Genomic DNA, 22,208 nt, shown 5'->3' with positions numbered 1-22,208 from the left:
TGGTACAGGGTCAGAGATTAATCTAGTTGATGATCCCTGTGGTACAGGGTCAGAGGTGAATCTAGTTGATGATCCCCGTGGTACAGGGTCAGAGGTGAATCTAGTTGATGATCCCTGTGGTACAGGGTCAGAGATGAATCTAGTTGATGATCCCTGTGGTACAGGGTCAGAGGTGAATCTAGTTGATGATCCCCGTGGTACAGGGTCAGAGGTGAATCTAGTTGATGATCCCTGTGGTACAGGGTCAGAGGTGAATCTAGTTGATGATCCCCGTGGTACAAGGTCAGAGTTGAATCTAGTTGATGATCCCTGTGGTACAGGGTTGAGGTGAATCTAGTTGATGATCCCTGTGGTACAGGGTCAGAGGTGAATCTAGTTGATGATCCCTGTGGTACAGGGTCAGAGGTGAATCTAGTTGATGATCCCTGTGGTACAGGATCAGAGGTGAATCTAGTTGATGATCCCTGTGGTACAGGGTCAGAGGTGAATCTAGTTGATGATCCCTGGGGTACAAGGTCAGAGGTGAATCTAGTTGATGATCCCTGGGGTACAAGGTCAGAGGTGAATCTAGTTGATGATCCCTGTGGTACAGGGTCAGAGGTGAATCTAGTTGATGATCCCTGTGGTACAGGGTCAGAGGTGTCTTCCTCCCTACCATCTCTGCCATTGAGGGCATGTAGGGTAATCTGATCCTAGATCTGTGGTTAGGGGTGTCTTGGACCTCCAACCAGTGTTTCATCATCTGATGTCACTCTCTCTCTCATCACAGCGGCGTACCCTGCTGCCTATGGATTGGTCGGCCAGCATTTTCCACAGCAACCTACCCTAGTTGCCCAGCAACACCAGCAGCCCCAGCAACAGCAGCAGCGAGAAGGTGATGTCACTTCCTGTCTCTCAGACAGCACCTGTTGTGTGTGTGTGTGTCTCAGATTAGTGTGCGTGTGAATCACAGATCCTCATGAATATTTGTGTGAGTGTGTCTCTCCGTCGCAGACCCTAACGTGTGTGTGTGTGTTCCTCCCCTAGGGCCGGAGGGTTGTAATATCTTTATCTACCACCTGCCTCAGGAGTTCAGTGACAGTGAGATGCTCCAGATGTTTCTGCCCTTTGGAAACGTCATCTCAGCTAAAGTCTTTGTAGACCGCGCCACCAACCAGAGCAAGTGCTTCGGTAAGACAGAGAGAGAGGGATTGGAGGGGGAGACATAGGAGAGAGGCAGGGATGGGTGAATAGTGAGTATCCAGGAGAAAAGGAAAGAAAGGAGGAACGGAGGAGAAATGGAGGGAGATAAGAGAGAATTGCAATTCCACCTGTTGCTATGATACATGATGATCATAACTCACAGTTGCTGGTAGCATACTGTATGACTGTATCTCTGTCTGTCGCAACGAAGCAATGTGATTATACATGTTATATTACATTTCAGAATGTTTCTCTCTCTGTTCCCTCTTCCTCTCTCGTTCCTCCCTCCGTTCCCTCTTCCTCTCTCGTTCCTCCCTCCGTTCCCTCTTCCTCTCTCGTTCCTCCCTCCGTTCCCTCTTCCTCTCTCGTTCCTCCCTCCGTTCCCTCTTCCTCTCTCGTTCCTCCCTCCGTTCCCTCTTCCTCTCTCATTCCTCCCTCCGTTCCCTCTTCCTCTCTCGTTCCTCCCTCCGTTCCCTCTTCCTCTCTCGTTCCTCCCTCCGTTCCCTCTTCCTCTCTCGTTCCTCCCTCCCTCCCCAGGTTTTGTGAGTTTTGACAACCCATCCAGTGCCCAGACTGCCATCCAGGCTATGAATGGGTTCCAGATCGGCATGAAGAGACTCAAGGTGCAGCTGAAACGACCTAAAGACGCCAACCGCCCCTACTGAAGGAGAGAGGAGAGAGGTGAGAAGGGATAGGGGCTGGGAAAGAGAGAGGGAGGAAAAAGAATGTGTGGATTGAGGGATGGAGGAATGGGAGGCAATAAAAGGGAAGAAGGGAATGAGGGAGGAGACTGGAGGGTAGAAGAGACGGTAGTAGAGAGGAGGGTTGAAGAGAGGAGGGAGGGTAGGAGAGAGGAGTATGAGAGAGAGGAGGGTAGAAGAGAGGAGTGTGGGAGGCAGGAGAGGGGTGGGGAGGAGAGAGGATGGGAGGAGGGAGGAGAGAGGAGGGTAGGAGGCAGGAGTGAGGAGGGTAGGAGAGAGGAGGGTAGGAGGCAGGAGAGAGGAGGGTAGGAGAGAGGAGAGAGAAGGGTAGGAGTGAGGTCGGGGAGGCGTGTAAGAGAGAAGTGATGGGAAGGAGGAGGGATATTTGAGTTTGGGGAGGAAACAGGAAAGAATGACAATGGAGTTTATGCAAGTTGCTGTCAGTCACATCTTTCTAAAATGCTGATTGGTGAAAGGGCTATATGACGAGAGTGGGCGGGATCTTAAATAAGCAGTGCATATGTGGTAAAGAATATTAAACACATGAAATTACAAAAAATGCTTTGTAGGTAGTTTAATCATTTAGAGATTTTGTAGCCAAATCAAAACTAAATTATTGAAATATTGTTATCCAACTTTATATTTTTTATTTATTTTTATTTTCTGATGTTTTTTAATCTTTTCCTGAAACAACAACACACCTCACCTGAGATCCTCCCGTCCAATCATAATTCGCGGGGATCCCATCACTATGGTTACCTAGCGACCGATAAAGCCCCGACCCCCCTTCCTCTCACGTGTTGTAAGTTGATTGGTTGGCCTGTGTCTGGGTTGCTGTGGAGGTGGATTGCCTGTGCTGGTTGCCCTTGGCGATTTTTTTGTTTGTTCCGTCGCCCCGAGCAACCGGCCATGCACTGACCTGCATGCCCTGTTGCCGTGGTGACCACAGACTGTGTTTGGTGCATTGTGACTTTATTTTGTATTGACCTGTGCACATACTGATCAATAACTGTCAATAACTGGGATCTGATTAATTAAGTATCAATTGATTTGATTGAATATCCGCATTGACTGATGGATAATTGTATTGGATATTTGGATAAATTCTGTATTAATGGTTGTTGTTTTTCCGCAGTTTAGTTTTTGATCAGTTTCTGTAGTGTTCTGTTTGGTGTCATTACCATTATAGTGCTACTGTATATTTGGGCTAGACTGAGGTGGGCAAGGGGGCTGTGTGTGTGTGTGTGTGTGTGTGTGTGCGTGTGTGTGTGTGTGTGTGTGTGTGTGTGTGTGTGTGTGTGTGTGTGTGTGTGTGTGTGTGTGTGTGTGTGTGTGTGTGTGTGTGTCTAAAGTTAACTGTGTGATTACAGTAGGTTTCTGAATGTTTTCCTACAGTCTCTAACCAGGCCATTCAGTGTGTAATGGGGTAACAGGTAATGGGGCCCCTTCATCTGTTGTTGGGTTTAAAGTACAGATTTACGCAATAAACTATCCCAGTCTAGCCTAGAACTATCCCAGTCTAGTCCAGTCCAGCCCAGCCTAGTCCAGCCCAGCCTAGGCTAGCCCAGCTCAGTCCAGTCCAGCCCAGCCTAGTCCAGCCCAGCCTAGTCCAGCCCAGCTCAGTCCAGTCCAGCCCAGTCTAGTCCAGCCCAGCTCAGTCCAGTCCAGCCCAGTCTAGTCCAGCCCAGTCTAGTCCAGCCCAGCTCAGTCCAGCCCAGCTCAGTCCAGTCCAGCCCAGTCCAGTCCAGCTCAGTCCAGTCCAGCCCAGTCTAGTCCAGCCCAGCTCAGTCCAGTCTAGCCCAGCTCAGTCCAGCCCAGTCTAGTCCAGCCCAGCTCAGTCCAGTCCAGTCCAGTCCAGTCCAGTCCAGTCCAGCCCAGCCATCTGCATTTGGTGCTGATCATAACCTATGTGGATATAGAGGTGGGTAACCCCTTTGTAAGCAAGGAATTGTAAATAACTCCCGATAAACAGCACACATTCCTAGGATAAGTCCAAGTCCATCTCATAGTTTAAAGAGCCTTCATCACCCGGTCGCATTTCCTTCATCTGCACTGAAACCAAGTAATAGGTGAAAACAATATGGTGGAAGATGAGCAGATGAGCGTAGAGAGGAAAGAGACAGGGAGAGAGAGGAAGTTACTTCAGACTATTCAGATGCAGCACTGGACTGTGGACCTCCGATGACACTAAACTCTGCTGATCTGGATTCTGATTGGTAGGATGTGTGTCCTTGGCTTCTGATTGGTAAGATTGTGGACTGGCCTGACTTTCTGATTGGTGTCTATTTCCCCTTCTTTTCTACCAGTCTATTTCCCCTTCTTTTCTACCAGTCTATTTCCCCTTATTTTCTACCAGTCTATATCCCCCTCCTGTTTTATATCTCTCTATCACTCCTCTCCTTTTCTCCCCTCCCATCTTTCTCTCTCTTGCTTCCTTTCTCTCTCCCCTTCTCTCACCCCCCTGGCCGGTGCTTTGAGGTAATGGTTTGTAGTTGTTGTGATGGTGCTAAACATAGCCTCTTGCCGATTGGAGAACAGACCTAAACTATAGGAATTCTGGGAGAATTAATATACATGGGGAAAAAATTGTCTCTTGGTATGAGTAGAGGTTACCCATAGAGCCAGATCTAGGATCAGCTAACCTGCCCCAAATCAAAACGTGAACCATATGGGAGAAAACACAAAACTGACCTTAGATCAGTTTATCTGAATAATCTAATAATAACATTAAAAGACCATTTACCAGAGAAGCTATCCCACAGAGATCTAAGCTACTTGTGGACTAAGGGAGACTGTTACCCAGAATTTCTATACTGCAACTGCCAGAGAGTGATGCATGTTGGGAACCTTTGCTTGCCGTGATCTAAGACACAAGTACAACGTGTGCGTGCACGGACACACACACACACAAACACACAGACATACATACAATTACAGAAAAGGCAAAAGGCCTCCCAAATGACGACAACAACATTCATGGATATTTCACTGTGTTGAGCTGCATGCCCTGGACACTCTGTATGTCTATGTGTAAAAGCACCATGACGTTATCCCTGTTGAAAAACACAGAGGTTTACTATAGTAACCAATGATGCAGACTTAGTAGAGGTAAACTGTTTTGTGCAAATGGTTTCTGGTAATATATATTTTTTGTTGGAAATGACATCCACATGAGGGATGAATTGTTTCTATACTGTTATTTCTTTGTTCTCTGATATATAGAGGATTATAGTAGAGGTTAACCACAAGACTATATCCATGTCCTAACAAGCTCTCTCTCTCTCTCTCTCTCTCTCTCTCTCTCTCTCTCTCTCTCTCTCTCTCTCTTCTCTCTCTCTCTCTCTCTCTCTCACTCTCTCTCTCTCTCTCTCTCTCTCTCTCTCTCTCTCTCACTCTCTCACTCTCTCTCTCTCTCTCTCGCGCTCTCTCTCTCTCTCACTCTCTCTCTCTCTCACTCTCTCTCTCTCTCTCTCTCTCTCTCTCTCTCTCTCTCTCTCTCTCACTCTCTCTCTCTCTCTCTCTCTCTCTCACTCTCTCTCTCTCTCACACTCTCTCTCTCTCTCTCTCTCTCTCTCTCTCTCTCTCACTCTCTCTCTCTCTCTCTCTCTATTTCTCTCTCTCTCTTGCTCTCTCTCTCTTTCTCTCTCTCTCCCTCTCTCTCTCTTGCTCTCTGTCTCATTCTCTCTCTCTTTCTCTCTCTCTCTCTCTCTCTCTCTCTCTCTCTCTCTCTCTCTCTCTCTCTCTCTCTCTCTCTCTCCCTCTCTCTCTACATCTGTCCCCCAACCCCTCCCTCTCACTCTTCCTTCCTTCGCTCTTGCAGGTGAAGTTTTCAGACTCCGGCCGTGGTGGAATCCCAGCGTGCATTGCGCCCTCAGACCTACTACCTTTCTTTTGAGCGACGGGGAACAGCACACACACACACACACAAACACCACACACACACACACACACACACACACATACACACACACACACACACACACACACACACACACACACACACACACACACACACACACACACACACACACACACACACACACACACACACACACACACACACACACACACACCACACACACACATTGCACTCTAAAAGGACCAAGGCACAGATATTGACCAATGTACATATTATAGTCCTCACACACACAAACACTGACATACTTTCAAATACATATATGTCAGTAATCGTACCCTTTGAACTGGACTCAGTTTGAAAATGGTTTGTGAGGACTTTGTCTGGAGTGTGTAGGGCAGTGAAGATCACACACATACACGACCCAGGAAGTACTTACTAAAGTCATTGATGAGATGATGAATAATGGTGATATATCACTTCTTTGGACCATAACATGTCATATTACATGGCTATTACATGTGTATAACATGATACAAATAGGAAGGCCTCCATTTCGTAATAAAAAAAGGAAAACAGGAAAAAATATTGAGACAAAAATGAGTCATTTAGAGAAACTTTGGAGAGAGATCCTTATGGCCTGTAAATAATTTAGTTTAAGAAGAGTAACATTTAGAAAATTACAAAAAAATGCAAAAAGAAGAGTACTTTAGATAAATCACTGAAAAATGACACAATATTATTATTATTATTGTTATTATTATTATTATTATCTTCGTTAGGGGATATTGTATTAGAAATAAAGAAAGGGGAGAATCACAAACATATTTTCAATTTCTACTTAGATTGTAGGATAAATGTGGGAGGGAGGGACTGCACCTTTTCTGGGAGGTTTTAATATCTGAACAATGTTTTATTTATTGACTAATTTATCAATTATTTTTGTTAATGAGGAGAAATGATGAAGGGTTTAAAGGGGTTACTGATTTTAGAATTTTTTTAGAGCAAAAAAGGGTCTGTTTCTGTCAGACTCTGTCAGAGTAATTATAATTATGAATGAATTATTACAACAATGATATTTATTTCTTATTTATTGAGTCTGTTTTTGATCCAATCTCTTTTTAAGTTAAAATAAAAAGTATTATACATCAAATACGTTTTTCATTATTTATTGTGTTTGTGTGTTTGTGTAAGAGAGAGAGAGGGAGAGATAGAGGGGAGAGGGAGAGGGGAGGGAGAGATAGAGGGGAGAGGGAGAGGGGAGGGAGAGATAGAGGGGAGAGGGAGAGAGGGGAGGGAGAGATAGAGGGGAGAGGGAGAGAGGGGAGGGAGAGATAGAGGGGAGAGAGAGAGAGGGAGAGATAGAGGGGAGAGGGAGAGGGGAGGGAGAGATAGAGGGGAGAGGGAGAGAGGGAGAGAGGGGAGGGAGAGAGGGGAGGGAGAGATAGAGGGGAGAGGGAGAGAGGGGAGGGAGAGAGGGGAGGGAGAGATAGAGGGGAGAGGGAGAGAGGGGAGGGAGAGATAGAGGTGGAGAGATAGAGGGGAGAGGGAGAGAGGAGAGGGAGAGAGAGGGGAGAGGGAGAGAGAAAGGGGGAGAGAGGGAGAGATAGAGAAGGAGAGATAGAGGAGAGAGGGAGAGATAGAGGGGAGAGGGAGAGAGGGAGAGATAGAGGTGGAGAGAGAGAGGGGAGAGGGAGAGAGAGAAGGGGAGAGAGGAGGAGGGAGAGATAGAGGGGGAGAGAGAGAGGGAGAGAGAGAAGGGGAGAGAGGGGGAGGGAGAGATAGAGGGGGAGAGAGAGAGGGAGAGGGAGAGAGAGGTGAGGGAGAGAGGGGAGGGAGAGATAGAGGGGAGAGGGAGAGAGGGAGAGAGGGGAGGGAGAGAGGGGAGGGAGAGATAGAGGGGAGAGGGAGAGAGGGGAGGGAGAGATAGAGGTGGAGAGATAGAGGGGAGAGGGAGAGAGGAGAGGGAGAGAGGGGAGAGGGAGAGAGAGAGGGGGAGAGAGGGAGAGATAGAGAAGGAGAGATAGAGGAGAGAGGGAGAGATAGAGAGGGAGAGATAGAGGGGAGAGGGAGAGAGGGAGAGATAGAGGTGGAGAGAGAGAGGGGAGAGGGAGAGAGAGAAGGGGAGAGAGGAGGAGGGAGAGATAGAGGGGGAGAGAGAGAGGGAGAGAGAGAAGGGGAGAGAGGGGGAGGGAGAGATAGAGGGGGAGAGAGAGAGGGAGAGGGAGAGAGAGGTGAGGGAGAGAGGGGAGGGAGAGATAGAGGGGAGAGGGAGAGAGGGAGAGAGGGGAGGGAGAGAGGGGAGGGAGAGATAGAGGGGAGAGGGAGAGAGGGGAGGGAGAGATAGAGGTGGAGAGATAGAGGGGAGAGGGAGAGAGAGGGGAGAGGGAGAGAGAGAGGGGGAGAGAGGGAGAGATAGAGAAGGAGAGATAGAGGAGAGAGGGAGAGATAGAGAGGGAGAGATAGAGGGGAGAGGGAGAGAGGGAGAGATAGAGGTGGAGAGAGAGAGGGGAGAGGGAGAGAGAGAAGGGGAGAGAGGAGGAGGGAGAGATAGAGGGGGAGAGAGAGAGGGAGAGAGAGAAGGGGAGAGAGGGGGAGGGAGAGATAGAGGGGGAGAGAGAGAGGGAGAGGGAGAGAGAGGTGGAGAGATAGAGGGGGAGAGAGAGAGAGGGGGAGGGAGAGTGTGAGTGTGAGAGAAGTCCGTGAGAGAGAGGTGGAGGGGAGAAGGAACAGTTAAAATATGTAAAAGAGAGAGAGAAGGAACAGTATAGATTGTAATTGACCAGTAGAGGGCGAGACAGGCACAGATTCCAGTCTCCACCTCGGTAGGTAGTTATCTCTCGAGAGGTTCTGGTAGATATGGTAGGTAGGGTATAGTCCTGCCCCAAACAACCAGGAGTTATCTAGGTTGATGTGTTCAAGGGTGAGAGAGTTTATCAGTCATTCTTTATGAGAGCCTGAGTGTGCATGGTGTTTATAAATAGTTGGGAAAGCTACTGCATGATGGCTATGTGATTGTAATCAGATCACAGTCAAAGGTTAGCTCTGCACTGAAGTCTGAGGTGGTGTGTTCACTTAATAATATGTAGCCTAAATGTGCATTAAATAATGTAGTTAAACCTGTCTACAATACATATCTCAACTTCAATATATAAATACAATAACATAAGGTACGTCATGAGTAGCTTAGGCCTACACAGCAAATTCTCCAGTGTTAAATCAACACTGCCACTGTCTATACGGGTCCACACTTTTGAGTGTTAAATTATTACCGTGCTAGTGTGGACGCTGTTACACTTCCTGGTCCCTTCCTTTATGCAAATTATTTCACAGCTATTCTTTCAAAATAATATTTATGTATTTATTGTAAGACACATATTGATGTAATCAGTTAATGGTGCCACCTGTCAATGCTTTTATAGGGCAGGATAATGACGATTGAAATGGTTTCTCTGTCCAGATCTGTCTACACTTGTACGATATTCAGACAGAATATGTGTCTGACTACCTCTGGAGGTGTATGGGGTCGTTTGATTGTCTACACCTGTCTACATATGGGCACAATGAGCATGTGGACAAGATCAGGACAAAGGACACAAGTTAGAACCATGTATTAATGGAGCTAGAGTCAGTGTTTGGGACTGAACACTTTCAGTGTTATGCACATACAGTGGGGCAAAACAGTATTTAGTCAGCTACCAATTGTGCAAGTTCTCCCACTTAAAAAGATGAGAGAGGCATGCAATTTTCATCATAGGTACACTTCAACTATGACAGACAAAATGAGGAAAAGAAATCCAGAAAATCACATTGTAGGATTTTTTATGAATTTATTTGCAAATTATGGTGGAAAATAAGCATTTGGTCACCTACAAACAAGCAAGATTTCTGGCTCTCACAGACCTGTAACTTCTTCTTTAAGAGGCTCCTCTGTCCTCCACTCGTTACCTGTATTAATGGCACTTGTTTGAACTTGTTATCAGTATAAAAGACACCTGTCCACAACCTCAAACAGTCACACTCCAAACTCCACTATGGCCAAGACCAAAGAGCTGTCAAAGGACACCAGAAACAAAATTGTAGACCTGCACCAGGCTGGGAAGACTGAATCTGCAATAGGTAAGCAGCTTGGTTTGAAGAAATCAACTGTGGGAGCAATTATTAGGAAATGGAAGACATACAAGACCACTGATAATCTCCCTCGATCTGGGGCTCCACCCAAGATCTCACCCCGTGGGGTCAAAATGATCACAAGAGCGGTGAGCAAAAATCCCAGAACCACACGGGGGACCTAGTGAATGACCTGCAGAGAGATGAAGTAACAAAGCCTACCATCAGTAACACACTACGCCACCAGGGACTCAAATCCTGCAGTGCCAGACGTGTCCCCCTGCTTAAGCCAGTACATGTCCAGGCCCGTCTGAAGTTTGCTAGAGAGCATTTGGATGATCCAGAAGAAGATTGGGAGAATGTCATATGGTCAGATGAAACCAAAATATAACTTTTTGGTAAAAACTCAACTCGTTGTGTTTGGAGGACAAAGAATGCTGAGTTGCATCCAAAGAACACCATACCTACTGTGAAGCATGGGGGTAGAAACATCATGCTTTGGGGCTGTTTTTCTGCAAAGGGACCAGGACGACTGATCCGTGTAAAGGAAAGAATGAATGGGGCCATGTATCGTGAGATTTTGAGTGAAAACCTCCTTCCATCAGCAAGGGCATTGAAGATGAAACGTGGCTGGGTCTTTCAGCATGACAATGATCCCAAACACACCGCCCGGGCAACGAAGGAGTGGCTTCGTAAGAAGCATTTCAAGGTCCTGGAGTGGCCTAGCCAGTCTCCAGATCTCAACCCAATAGAAAATCTTTGGAGGGAGTTGAAAGTCTGTGTTGCCCAGCAACAGCCCCAAAACATCACTGCTCTAGAGGAGATCTGCATGGAGGAATGGGCCAAAATACCAGCAACAGTGTGTGAAAAACTTGTGAAGGCTTACAGAAAACGTTTGACCTCTGTCATTGCCAAGTATTGAGATAAACTTTTGTTATTGACCAAATACTAATTTTCCACCATAATTTGCAAATAAATTCATAAAAAATCCTACAATGTGATTTTCTGGATTTTTTTTCTGTGATTTTCTGGATTTTTTTTCTCTCTTTTTGTCTGTCATTGTTGAAGTGTACCTATGATGAAAATTACAGGCCTCTCTCATCTTTTTAAGTGGGAGAACTTGCACAATTGGTGGCTGACTAAATACTTTTTTGCCTAACTGTACCTACTACATGTTAATGTTTTTAAATGTATGTAAATTGTAAAGTATTTTGTCTGTAATGTCTTTCTCGTTATATATACCGATGCTCCAGGATGGCATAGCAGTTCAGACGTCTTTTGTCCTCGTCTTGTCGTGTCCCGTATATATATATATTTACAACTTTCTTCGGCATACCTTTTTATATATATATTTTTTATTTTCCATAAACTCATCTTCAAAACACTCTCCTGCAACCCGCCTCACCAATTTATATATATAAAAAAAGGAAAGTATTATTTACCTTAAATCTGTAATCCTCCATAGAAGCTAACCAGAAGCTAACCAGAAGCTAGTCAGAAGCTAATCCAGAAGCTAGCCAGAAGCTAGCCAGAAGCTAATCCAGAAGCTAATCCAGAAGCTAGCCAGAAGCTAGCCTGAAGCTAATCAGAAGCTAGTTAGCTTCTTTACTGGCTAATCGTTAGTATTCAGCTAACCACGGTTTGTGGTCATCAGCTATCCTTTAGCTCGAAAATCTATTGCCAGTTTTGTACGGCGCGGCTCGGACCGGAACATACCGGACCTATTTTTCTCTCCATGTCCCCGGATTTCAACCACTAACTCTGGACATTTATACCTGGATCTCGCAGCTAGCTAGCTGCTATCCGTGTGCCTATCGGCTTTCGTCGATTCATCAATTATTCCGGAGCTAGCCAGCTGAAGAGTTCCGTCAGTCACTCCTGGGCTACAATCACATATCCGGACCCGTTTTACTGCCAACGTGGAGCCCCACCGGGCCTTCACAACTGGACTACCGACGTTATCTACCCGAGGGAGTTATCCGGCTGGCTCCTCTATCGCAACGTTACCTGAACGCCCATCTGCGGTCCGCTAACCGTTAGCTGTCTTATCGGCTGCTATCTGAATAGACCTATCGGACAATTTTTTTTTTTTTTTTTTTTTCTTGGGCCTCTATAACTATATCTATTGTTTGTTTTTTTTGCGAATTGGATTCATCCCCTCTACCACACGGAACCCCACTAATCCTACCGACGGAAACGCACAAGGTGGCTAATAACAGACCTCCATCCTATGCTAGCTTGCTACCGATGGCCTGGCTAGCTGTCTAAATCGCCGTGACCCCAACCTCACTACTCACTGGACCCTTTTGATCACTCGACTAAGCATGCCTCTCCTTAATGTCAATATACCTTGTCCATTGCTGTTCTGGTTAGTGTTTATTGGCTTATTTCACTGTAGAGCCTCTAGTCCTGCTCACTATACCTTATCCAACCTATTAGTTCCACCACCCACACATGCGATGACATCTCCTGGTTTCAATGTTTCTAGAGACAATATCTCTCTCATCATCACTCAATACCTAGGTTTACCTCCACTGTATTCACATCCTACCATACCTTTGTCTGTACATTATAAATTTAAGCTATTTTATCGCCCCCAGAAACCTCCTTTTACTCTCTGTTCCAAATGTTCTAGACGACCAATTCTTATTGCTTTTAGCCGTACCCTTATCCTACTCCTCCTCTGTTCCTCTGGCGATGTAGAGGTGAATCCAGGCCCTGCAGTGCCTAGCTCCACTCCTATTCCCCAGGCGCTCTCTTTTGATGACTTCTGTAACCGTAATAGCCTTGGTTTCATGCATGTTAACATTAGAAGCCTCCTCCCTAAGTTTGTTTTATTCACTGCTTTAGCACACTCTGCCAACCCGGATGTTCTAGCTGTGTCTGAGTCCTGGCTTAAAAAATTCTGAAAATTTCATCCCAAACTACAACATTTTCAGACAAGATAGAATTGCCAACGGGGGCGGTGTTGCAATCTACTGCAACGATAGCCTGCAGAGTTCTGTCCTACTATCCAGGTCTGTACCCAAACAATTTGAACTTCTACTTTTAAAAATCCACCTCTCTAAAAACAAGTCTCTCACCGTTGCCGCCTGCTATAGACCACCCTCTTCCCCCAGCTGTGCTCTGGACACCATATGTGAACTGATTTCCCCCCATCTATCTTCAGAGCTCGTGCTGCTAGGCGACCTAAACTGGAACATGCTTAACACCCCAGCCATCCTACAATCTAAGTATGTTGCCCTCAATCTCACACAAATTATCAATGAACCTACCAGGTACCCCCCCAAAGCCTTAAACACGGGCACCCTCATAGATATCATCCTAACCAACTTGCCCTCTAAATACACCTCTGCTGTCTTCAACCAAGATCTCAGCGATCACTGCCTCATTGTCTGCATCCGTAATGGGTCAGCGGTCAAACGACCTCCACTCATCACTGTCAAACGCTCCCTGAAACACTTCAGCGAGCAGACCTTTCTGATCGACCTGGCCGGGGTATCCTGGAAGGATATTCATCTCATCTCGTCAGTAGAGGATGCCTGGTTATTTTTAAAAAATGCCTTCCTAACCATCTTAAATAAGCATGCCCCATTCAAGAAATTTAGAACCAGGAACAGATATAGCCCTTGGTTCTCCCCAGACCTGACTGCCCTTCACCAACACAAAAACATCCTATGGCGTTCTGCATTAGCATCGAACAGCCCCTGTGATATGCAGCTGTTCAGGGAAGCTAGAAACCATTATACACAGGCAGTTAGAAAAGCCAAGGCTAGCTTTTTCAAGCAGAAATTCTCCCAAATCCAGTCAGCTGATGTTCTGAAAGAGCTGCAAAATCTGGACCCCTACAAATCAGCCGGGCTAGACAATCTGGACCCTTTCTTTCTAAAATTATCTCCCGAAATTGTTGCCACCCCCATTACTAGCCTGTTCAACCTCTCTTTCGTGCCGTCTGAGATTCCCAAAGATTGGAAAGCAGCTGCGGTCATCCCCCTCTTCAAAGGGGGGGACACTCTTGACCCAAACTGCTACAGACCTATATCTATCCTACCTTGCCTTTCTAAGGTCTTCGTAAGCCAAGTCAACAAACAGATTACCGACCATTTCGAATCTCACCATACCTTCTCTGCTATGCAATCTGGTTTCAGAGCTGCTCATGGGTGCACCTCAGCCACGCTCAAGGTCCTAAACGATATCTTAACTGCCATCAATAAGAAACATTACCGTGCAGCTGTATTCATTGATCTGGCCAAGGCTTTCGACTCTGTCAATCACCACATCCTCATCGGCAGACTCGACAGCCTTGGTTTCTCAAATTATTGCCTCACCTGGTTCACCAACTACTTCTCTGACAGAGTTCAGTGTGTCAAATTGGAGGGTCTGCTGTCCGGACCTCTGGCAGTCTCTATGGGGGTGTCACAAGGTTCAATTTTGGACCGACTCTCTTCTCTGTATACATCAATGATGTCGCTCTTGCTGCTGGTGAGTCTCTGATCCACCTCTACGCAGACGACACCATGCTGTATACTTCTGGCCCTTCTTTGGACACTGTGTTAACAACCCTCCAGGCAAGCTTCAATGCCATACAACTCTCCTTCCGTGACCTCCAATTGCTCTTAAATACAAGTAAAACTAAATGCATGCTCTTCAACCGATCGCTGCCTGCACCTGCCCGCCTGTCCAACATCACTACTCTGGACGGCGCTGACTTAGAATACGTGGACAACTACAAATACCTAGGTGTCTGGTTAGACTGTAAACTCTCCTTCCAGACCCACATCAAACATCTCCAATCCAAAGTTAAATCTAGAATTGGCTTCCTATTTCGCAACAAAGCATCCTTCACTCATGCTGCCAAACATACCCTTGTAAAACTGACCATCCTACCAATCCTCGACTTCGGCGATGTCATTTACAAAATAGCCTCCAATACCCTACTCAACAAATTGGATGCAGTCTATCACAGTGCAATCCGTTTTGTCACCAAAGCCCCATATACTACCCATCATTGCGACCTGTACGCTCTCGTTGGCTGGCCCTCGCTTCATACTCGTTGCCAAACAAACTGGCTCCATGTCATCTACAAGACCCTGCTAGGTAAAGTCCCCCCTTATCTCAGCTCGCTGGTCACCATAGCATCACCCACCTGTAGCACGCGCTCCTGCATGTATATCTCTCTGGTCACCCCCAAAACCAATTCTTTCTTTGGACGCCTCTCCTTCCAGTTCTCTGCTGCCAATGACTGGAACGAACTACAAAAATCTCTGAAACTGGAAACACTTATCTCCCTCACTAGCTTTAAGCACCAACTGTCAGAGCAGCTCACAGATTACTGCACCTGTACATAGCCCACCTATAATTTAGCCCAAACAACGACCTCTTTCTCTACTGTATTTATTTTATTTATTTATTTTGCTCCTTTGCACCCCATTATGTTTATTTCTACTTTGCACATTCTTCCACTGCACATCTACCATTCCAGTGTTTTACTTGCTATATTGTATTTACTTTGCCACCATGGCCTTTTTTTGCCTTTACCTCCCTTATCTCACCTCATTTGCTCACATCGTATATACACTTGTTTATACTGTATTATTGACTGTATGTTTGTTTTACTCCATGTGTAACTCTGTGTCGTTGTATGTGTCGAATTGCTTTGCTTTATCTTGGCCAGGTCGCAATTGTAAATGAGAACTTGTTCTCAACTAGCCTAACTGGTTAAATAAAGGTGAAAAATATATATATATATATATATATGTCGGGCCCCAGTAAGACGAGCTGTCACCATTGGCATCAGCTAATCGGGATCCTAATAAATCAAATGCAATAACAACTCATATAGTATTTTGATCACTATAAAGTGTATATAGTTTACAACAATGGTGTTATGCAATAACACTTCATATAGTCTTTAAAGTATTTTTTTGCCACATGCTCTTATGTACAGTGGGGCAAAAAAGGATTTAGTCAGCCACCAATTGTGCAAGTTCTCCCACTTAAAAAGATGAGAGAGGCCTGTAATTTTCATCATGGGTACACTTCAACTATGACAGACAAAATGAGAAAAAAAATATCCAGAAAATCACATTGTAGGATTTTTAATGAATTTATTTGCAAATTATGGTGGAAAATAAGTATTTGGTCAATAACAAAAGTTTATCTCAATACTTTGTTATATACCCTTTGTTGGCAATGACAGAGGTCAAACGTTTTCTGTAAGTCTTCACTAGGTTTTCACACACTGTTGCTGGTATTTTGGCCCATTCCTCCATGCAGATCTCCTCTAGAGCAGTGATGTTTTGGGGCTGTTGCTGGGCAACACGGACTTTCAACTCCCTCCAAAGATTTTCTATGGGGTTGAGATCTGGAGACTGGCTAGGCCACTCCAGGATCTTGAAATGCTTCTTACGAAGCCACTCCTTCGTTGCCCGGGCGGTGTGTTTGGGATCATTGTCATGCTGAAAGACCCAGCCACGTTTTCACTCAAAATCTCACGATACATGGCCCCATTCATTCTTTCCTTTACACGGATCAGTCGTCCTGGTCCCTTTGCAGAAAAACAGCCCCAAAGCATGATGTTTCTACCCCCATGCTTCACAGTAGGTATGGTGTTCTTTGGATGCAACTCAGCATTCTTTGTCCTCCAAACACGACGAGTTGAGTTTTTACCAAAAAGTTATATTTTGGTTTCATCTGACCATATGACATTCTCCCAATCTTCTTCTGGATCATCCAAATGCTCTCTAGCAAACTTCAGACGGGCCTGGACATGTACTGGCTTAAGCAGGGGGACACGTCTGGCACTGCAGGATTTGAGTCCCTGGCGGCGTAGTGTGTTACTGATGGTAGGCTTTGTTACTTTGGTCCCAGCTCTCTGCAGGTCATTCACTAGGTGTGGTTCTGGGATTTTTGCTCACCGTTCTTGTGATCATTTTGACCCCACGGGGTGAGATCTTGCGTGGAGCCCCAGATCGAGGGAGATTATCAGTGGTCTTGTATGTCTTCCATTTCCTAATAATTGCTCCCACAGTTGATTTATTCAAGCCAAGCTGCTTACCTATTGAATATTCAGTCTTCCCAGCCTGGTGCAGGTCTACAATTTTGTTTCTGGTGTCCTTTGACAGCTCTTTAGTCTTGGCCACAGTGGAGTTTGGGGTGTGACTGTTTGAGGTTGTGGACAGGTGTCTTTTATACTGATAACAAGTTCAAACAAGTGCCATTAATACAGGTAACGAGTGGAGGACAGAGGAGCCTCTTAAAGAAGTTACAGGTCTGTGAGAGCCAGAAATCTTGCTTGTTTGTAGGTGAACAAATACTTATTTTCCACCATAATTTGCAAATAAATTCATTAAATATCCATAGGTTAGCCTATATATATATTTTTGTAGGTTAGCCTATATTGTATTTTTTAGGTTAGCCTATATATATATATATTTTTAGGTTAGCCTATATTGTATTTTTTAGGTTAGCCTATATATATATTTTTTTTAGGTTAGCCTATATATATATTTTTTTAGGTTAGCCTATATTGTATTTTTTAGGTTAGCCTATATTGTATTTTTTAGGTTAGCCTATATATATATTTTTTTAGGTTAGCCTATATTGTATTTTTAGGTTAGCCTATATTGTATTTTTTAGGTTAGCCTATATTGTATTTTTTAGGTTAGCCTATATTGTATTTTTAGGTTAGCCTATATTGTATTTTTTAGGTTAGCCTATATTGTATTTTTTAGGTTAGCCTATATTGTATTTTTTAGGTTAGCCTATATTGTTTTTTTTAGGTTAGCCTATATTGTATTTTTAGGTTAGCCTATATTGTATTTTTTAGGTTAGCCTATATTGTATTTTTTAGGTTAGCCTATATTGTATTTTTTTTATCGTTTACGCACTAATAGTTGGTAATGTAAATAGCCTTAATCACACCATTATTATAGAGAGAAGGGTAAAAGTGATTATTGAGGGCCGGAAACAAAATGCGGATGTGTGTGTGTCAGCCAAGTGTTCTCGTGTGCCTAAACGTCATCTGTGACTCTTCCTCCCAGTTATTTTCTATTTCACTCCTAGTCTCACCCCTCTCGCGGTCCGTTCTCCAGACGCAGCAGCTCGGCTGGTCTACGCCTATTACCGGCCAACCACCCTATCCCCCAGAGAGAAGAGAAATAATACGTGGGACACACGAAAGATAAAGTATCCTAGCTTGTAGTTTAGATTTATCCACGACAATCAGAGCGGATATCCATCGACACAGAAAGAAACCCCGCCTTTACTCGTCTCGCGGTCTCTCAACTTCTCCCACCTACTCTTTCTTTTTATCTCAATCCTTCTTTCTATTAAAATAGTTTTTGACTGGATGGAAAGATGTGGATAAACTGCGGAAGTGGTCAGGTCGGACCCTAATCTAAAACAACGAGACACCCGGGCCGTCACGAACGCAGCAGGCAGAATATATTCAACAGGACGGACCTATACTTTCTCTGGCTGGACTGATTTTCTGCTGAGCGGTCGAACTTTCTGAAATTTGCATATAGGCTACTGCTGTCTGTTCCGTGTGCTCTAACCCAAAGTCTCATACATCGCCTTGGACCTCAGTGAGAGGGGATTGGGACCAAAGTAAGTACCGTTATCTCAATCACATCAATAAGACTGTTATTGTGGTATAAACTGAATAACGGTTTCGTCTGAATATGCAGTGTTTCTACAATAGCCAGTACTCTGTTGTCTGTTCAAGTGTTGAAGGTTTTCAACCTAATCCTACCCGTAACCCTAACCACACTGCTAACCTTATGCCTAACCCTAACATTAAATTACTAACAAAAGGCTTATTTTTTTCATGAATTTTTACAATAGCCAATTTGGACTTTGTGGCTGCGCTAACCTTTCGGTTATCTAGGCATGCAGCCCACAATGAAGCGCGATCACTTGGACACGCGTCATTACGCAAGCCATGTACGTTTATCCTATGATTAAAGGAACGCCGTTTGGTTCTTTTCGTGTCAAAAAATCTACACTTCAAATAACACTATTTGATGTGTCAAATAAGCTTATTGGATCTGAATATGACTGCACGTCACATAATCATTTAACGCGTTCATAAAGCTTTTACGTAGCTATTACACATTGATTACACAATCACTCGTATGTCATATGTCACAACGATTCACCGACACGTATGCTATGATGCTGGTAAAGTTGTCTCGCGCACCTACAACGCTGGTCATAAAAAAAAGCTAGCTAGCTGATGGATGCAAACAATGTTCTTCCCCAAAAACATAGCAACACGAGATCATCTGTTTCAGTAGCTATAGTTAGACAGTTAACTATATAGCTAGGTGTCATAGTTTAAAAGAACCCTAATTTATAACAGTTTTTATTTGATTAATGGTGGTCGGACCCATCTCTGTGAAGCTAGCCAAAATAACGATTAGCCACAATACTGGACATTGGGGTTAGCCAAAAGAAAGGTATGTCATTGACAGTGAAGCAAATCGCTCTCATAATGAAATAGATCATGCTAATGGAGTTTAGAACGTTGTTATATTAAATCAAAAAAATATTATAATTTGTACATTTGAAAAAAATATGTTTATATTACACTGGATATATTAGACTTTAGCGTTGCATTGGGGGGCATACTTACCTATGGATTGTGGATCAATGACATGGGGTATCAGTCTACTCAGTGACACCCAGAGAACATTAGCGTCGTAGCTCTTATTGTGGGACTTTGAAACATCTGTGAATTGAACCACATTTATAGTCAACCTACTATGTGTTTATGTGTAATTCTGTGTTGTTGTTTTTGTTGCACTGCTTTGCTTTATCTTGGCCAGGTCGCAGTTGTAAATGAGAACTTGTTCTCAAGTGGCCTACCTGGTTAAATAAAGGTGAAATAAAAAAAAGTGCATTGAACACTATTCCAAAGGAAAAACAATACTGCGAGGATGTTTTGAAATCTGATAACTCTGAGGAGAATGTTGGGAAAAAATATATTAGGTATTGAGTAGACTGATACCCCATTTCATTGATCCCTAATCCTTAGGTAAAATGTACAGTGCAATATACATAATAGGCTGACTGGGGAGGTTATTTTGCAGATCGAATCCCTTTTTTTAAATTTTTTTATTTCACCTTTATTTAACCAGGTAGGCTAGTTGAGAACAAGTTCTCATTTGCAACTGCGACCTGGCCAAGATAAGGCATAGCAGTGTGAACAGACAACACAGAGTTACACATGGAGTAAACAATTAACAAGTCAATAACACAGTAGAAAAAAGGGGAGTCTATATATACATTGTGTGCAAAAGGCATGAGAAGGTAGGCAAATAATTACAATTATGCAGATTAACACTGGAGTGATAAATGATCAGATGGTTATGTAAAGGTAGAGATATTGGTGTGCAAAAGAGCAGAAAAATAAATAAATAAAAACAGTATGGGGATGAGGTAGGTGAAAATGGGTGGGCTATTTACCAATAGACTATGTACAGCTGCAGCGATCGGTTAGCTGCTCAGATAGCAGATGTTTGAAGTTGGTGAGGGAGATAAAAGTCTCCAACTTCAGTGATTTTTGCAATTCGTTCCAATCACAGGCAGCAGAGAACTGGAACGAAAGGCGGCCAAATGAGGTGTTGGCTTTAGGGATGATCAGTGAGATACACCTGCTGGAGCGCGTGCTACGGATGGGTGTTGCCATCGTAACCAGTGAACTGAGATAAGGCGGAGCTTTACCTAGCATGGACTTGTAGATGAGCTGGAGCCAGTGGGTCTGGCGACGAATATGTAGCGAGGGCCAGCCGATTAGAGCATACAAGTCGCAGTGGTGGGTGGTATAAGGTGCTTTAGTGACAAAACGGATGGCACTGTGATAAACTGCATCCAGTTTGCTGAGTAGAGTGTTGGAAGCAATTTTGTAGATGACATCGCCGAAGTCGAGGATCGGTAGGATAGTCAGTTTTACTAGGGTAAGTTTGGCGGCGTGAGTGAAGGAGGCTTTGTTGCGGAATAGAAAGCCGACTCTTGATTTGATTTTCGATTGGAGATGTTTGATATGGGTCTGGAAGGAGAGTTTAGAGTCTAGCCAGACACCTAGGTACTTATAGATGTCCACATATTCAAGGTCGGAACCATCCAGGGTGGTGATGCTGGTCAGGCGTGCGGGTGCAGGCAGCGAACGGTTGAAAAGCATGCATTTGGTTTTACTAGCGTTTAAGAGCAGTTGGAGGCCACGGAAGGAGTGCTGTATGGCATTGAAGCTCGTTTGGAGGTTAGATAGCACAGTGTCCAAGGACGGGCCGGAAGTATATAGAATGGTGTCGTCTGCGTAGAGGTGGATCAGGGAATCGCCCGCAGCATGAGAAACATCATTGATATATACAGAGAAAAGAGTCGGCCCGAGAATTGAACCCTGTGGCACCCCCATAGAGACTGCCAGAGGACCGGACAGCATGCCCTCCGATTTGACACACTGAACTCTGTCTGCAAAGTAATTGGTGAACCAGGCAAGGCAGTCATCCGAAAAACCGAGGCTACTGAGTCTGCCAATAAGAATACGGTGATTGACAGAGTCGAAAGCCTTGGCAAGGTCTATGAAGACGGCTGCACAGTACTGTCTTTTATCGATGGCGGTTATGATATCGTTTAGCACCTTGAGCGTGGCTGAGGTACACCCGTGACCAGCTCGGAAACCAGATTGCACAGCGGAGAAGGTACGGTGGGATTCAAGATGGTCAGTGATCTGTTTGTTGACTTGGCTTTCGAAGACCTTAGATAGGCAGGGCAGGATGGATATTGGTCTGTAACAGTTTGGGTCCAGGGTGTCGCCCCCTTTGAAGAGGGGGATGACTGCGGCAGCTTTCCAATCCTTGGGGATCTCAGACGATATGAAAGAGAGGTTGAACAGGCTGGTAATAGGGGTTGCGACAATGGCGGCGGATAGTTTCAGGAATAGAGGGTCCAGATTGTCAAGCCCAGCTGATTTGTACGGGTCCAGGTTTTGCAGCTCTTTCAGAACATCTGCTATCTGGATTTGGGTAAAGGAGAACCTGGAGAGGCTTGGGCGAGTAGCTGCGGGGGGGGGGGGGGGGGGCTGTTGGACGAGGTTGGAGTAGCCAGGCGGAAGGCATGGCCAGCCGTTGAGAAATGCTTGTTGAAGTTTTCGATAATCATGGATTTATCGGTGGTGACCGTGTTACCTAGCCTCAGTGCAGTGGGCAGCTGGGAGGAGGTGCTCTTGTTCTCAATTACAGCTGACAAGGTAAAAATCTGTTGTTCTGCCCCTGAACAAGGCAGTTAACTCACTGTTCCTAGGCCATCATTGTAAATAAGAATTTGTTCTTAACTAACTTGCCTAGTTAAATAAA

The 22,208-nt window shown here is 44.7% G+C and overlaps 3 protein-coding genes across 6 annotated transcripts in view; all 3 read left to right on the top strand.

Moving 5' to 3' along the window:
• The window catches only part of LOC139421166 (CUGBP Elav-like family member 3), an 83,480-nt gene extending 76,777 nt beyond the window's left edge, over positions 1 to 6,703 (top strand). The window contains exons 8-11 of one of the 2 annotated variants that reach the window (XM_071171790.1): positions 770 to 874; positions 1,027 to 1,170; positions 1,720 to 1,863; positions 5,704 to 6,703. In XM_071171790.1, the coding sequence (XP_071027891.1) occupies positions 770 to 874; positions 1,027 to 1,170; positions 1,720 to 1,847 (377 nt within the window). In that variant the 3' untranslated portion in view covers positions 1,848 to 1,863; positions 5,704 to 6,703. The remainder of the gene's footprint in view (positions 1 to 769; positions 875 to 1,026; positions 1,171 to 1,719; positions 1,864 to 5,703) is intronic. The other variant, XM_071171782.1, reaches the window with a different exon arrangement.
• Positions 1 to 22,208, top strand: part of LOC139421213 (uncharacterized) — a 1,124,809-nt gene that overhangs the window by 379,048 nt on the left and 723,553 nt on the right. The window lies entirely within an intron of this gene.
• LOC139421146 (ceramide synthase 2-like) overlaps positions 1 to 22,208 on the top strand; it is a 144,832-nt gene that overhangs the window by 88,314 nt on the left and 34,310 nt on the right. The window contains exon 1 of one of the 3 annotated variants that reach the window (XM_071171754.1): positions 17,890 to 18,459. The exons of 1 other annotated variant lie outside the window; for it this stretch is intronic. The gene's annotated coding sequence lies outside the window, so the exon portion shown is untranslated. Of the gene's footprint in view, positions 1 to 17,889; positions 18,460 to 22,208 lie in introns of those variants that run through there. One more of the 3 variants, XM_071171762.1, reaches the window with a different exon arrangement.

The sequence above is a fragment of the Oncorhynchus clarkii genome, chromosome 2 (genome assembly GCF_045791955.1).
Source record: "Oncorhynchus clarkii lewisi isolate Uvic-CL-2024 chromosome 2, UVic_Ocla_1.0, whole genome shotgun sequence".
NCBI lineage: Eukaryota > Metazoa > Chordata > Actinopteri > Salmoniformes > Salmonidae > Oncorhynchus > Oncorhynchus clarkii.
Note: the sequence above shows the minus strand (reverse complement) of the source record. Positions and strands in the feature narration are given on the sequence as shown.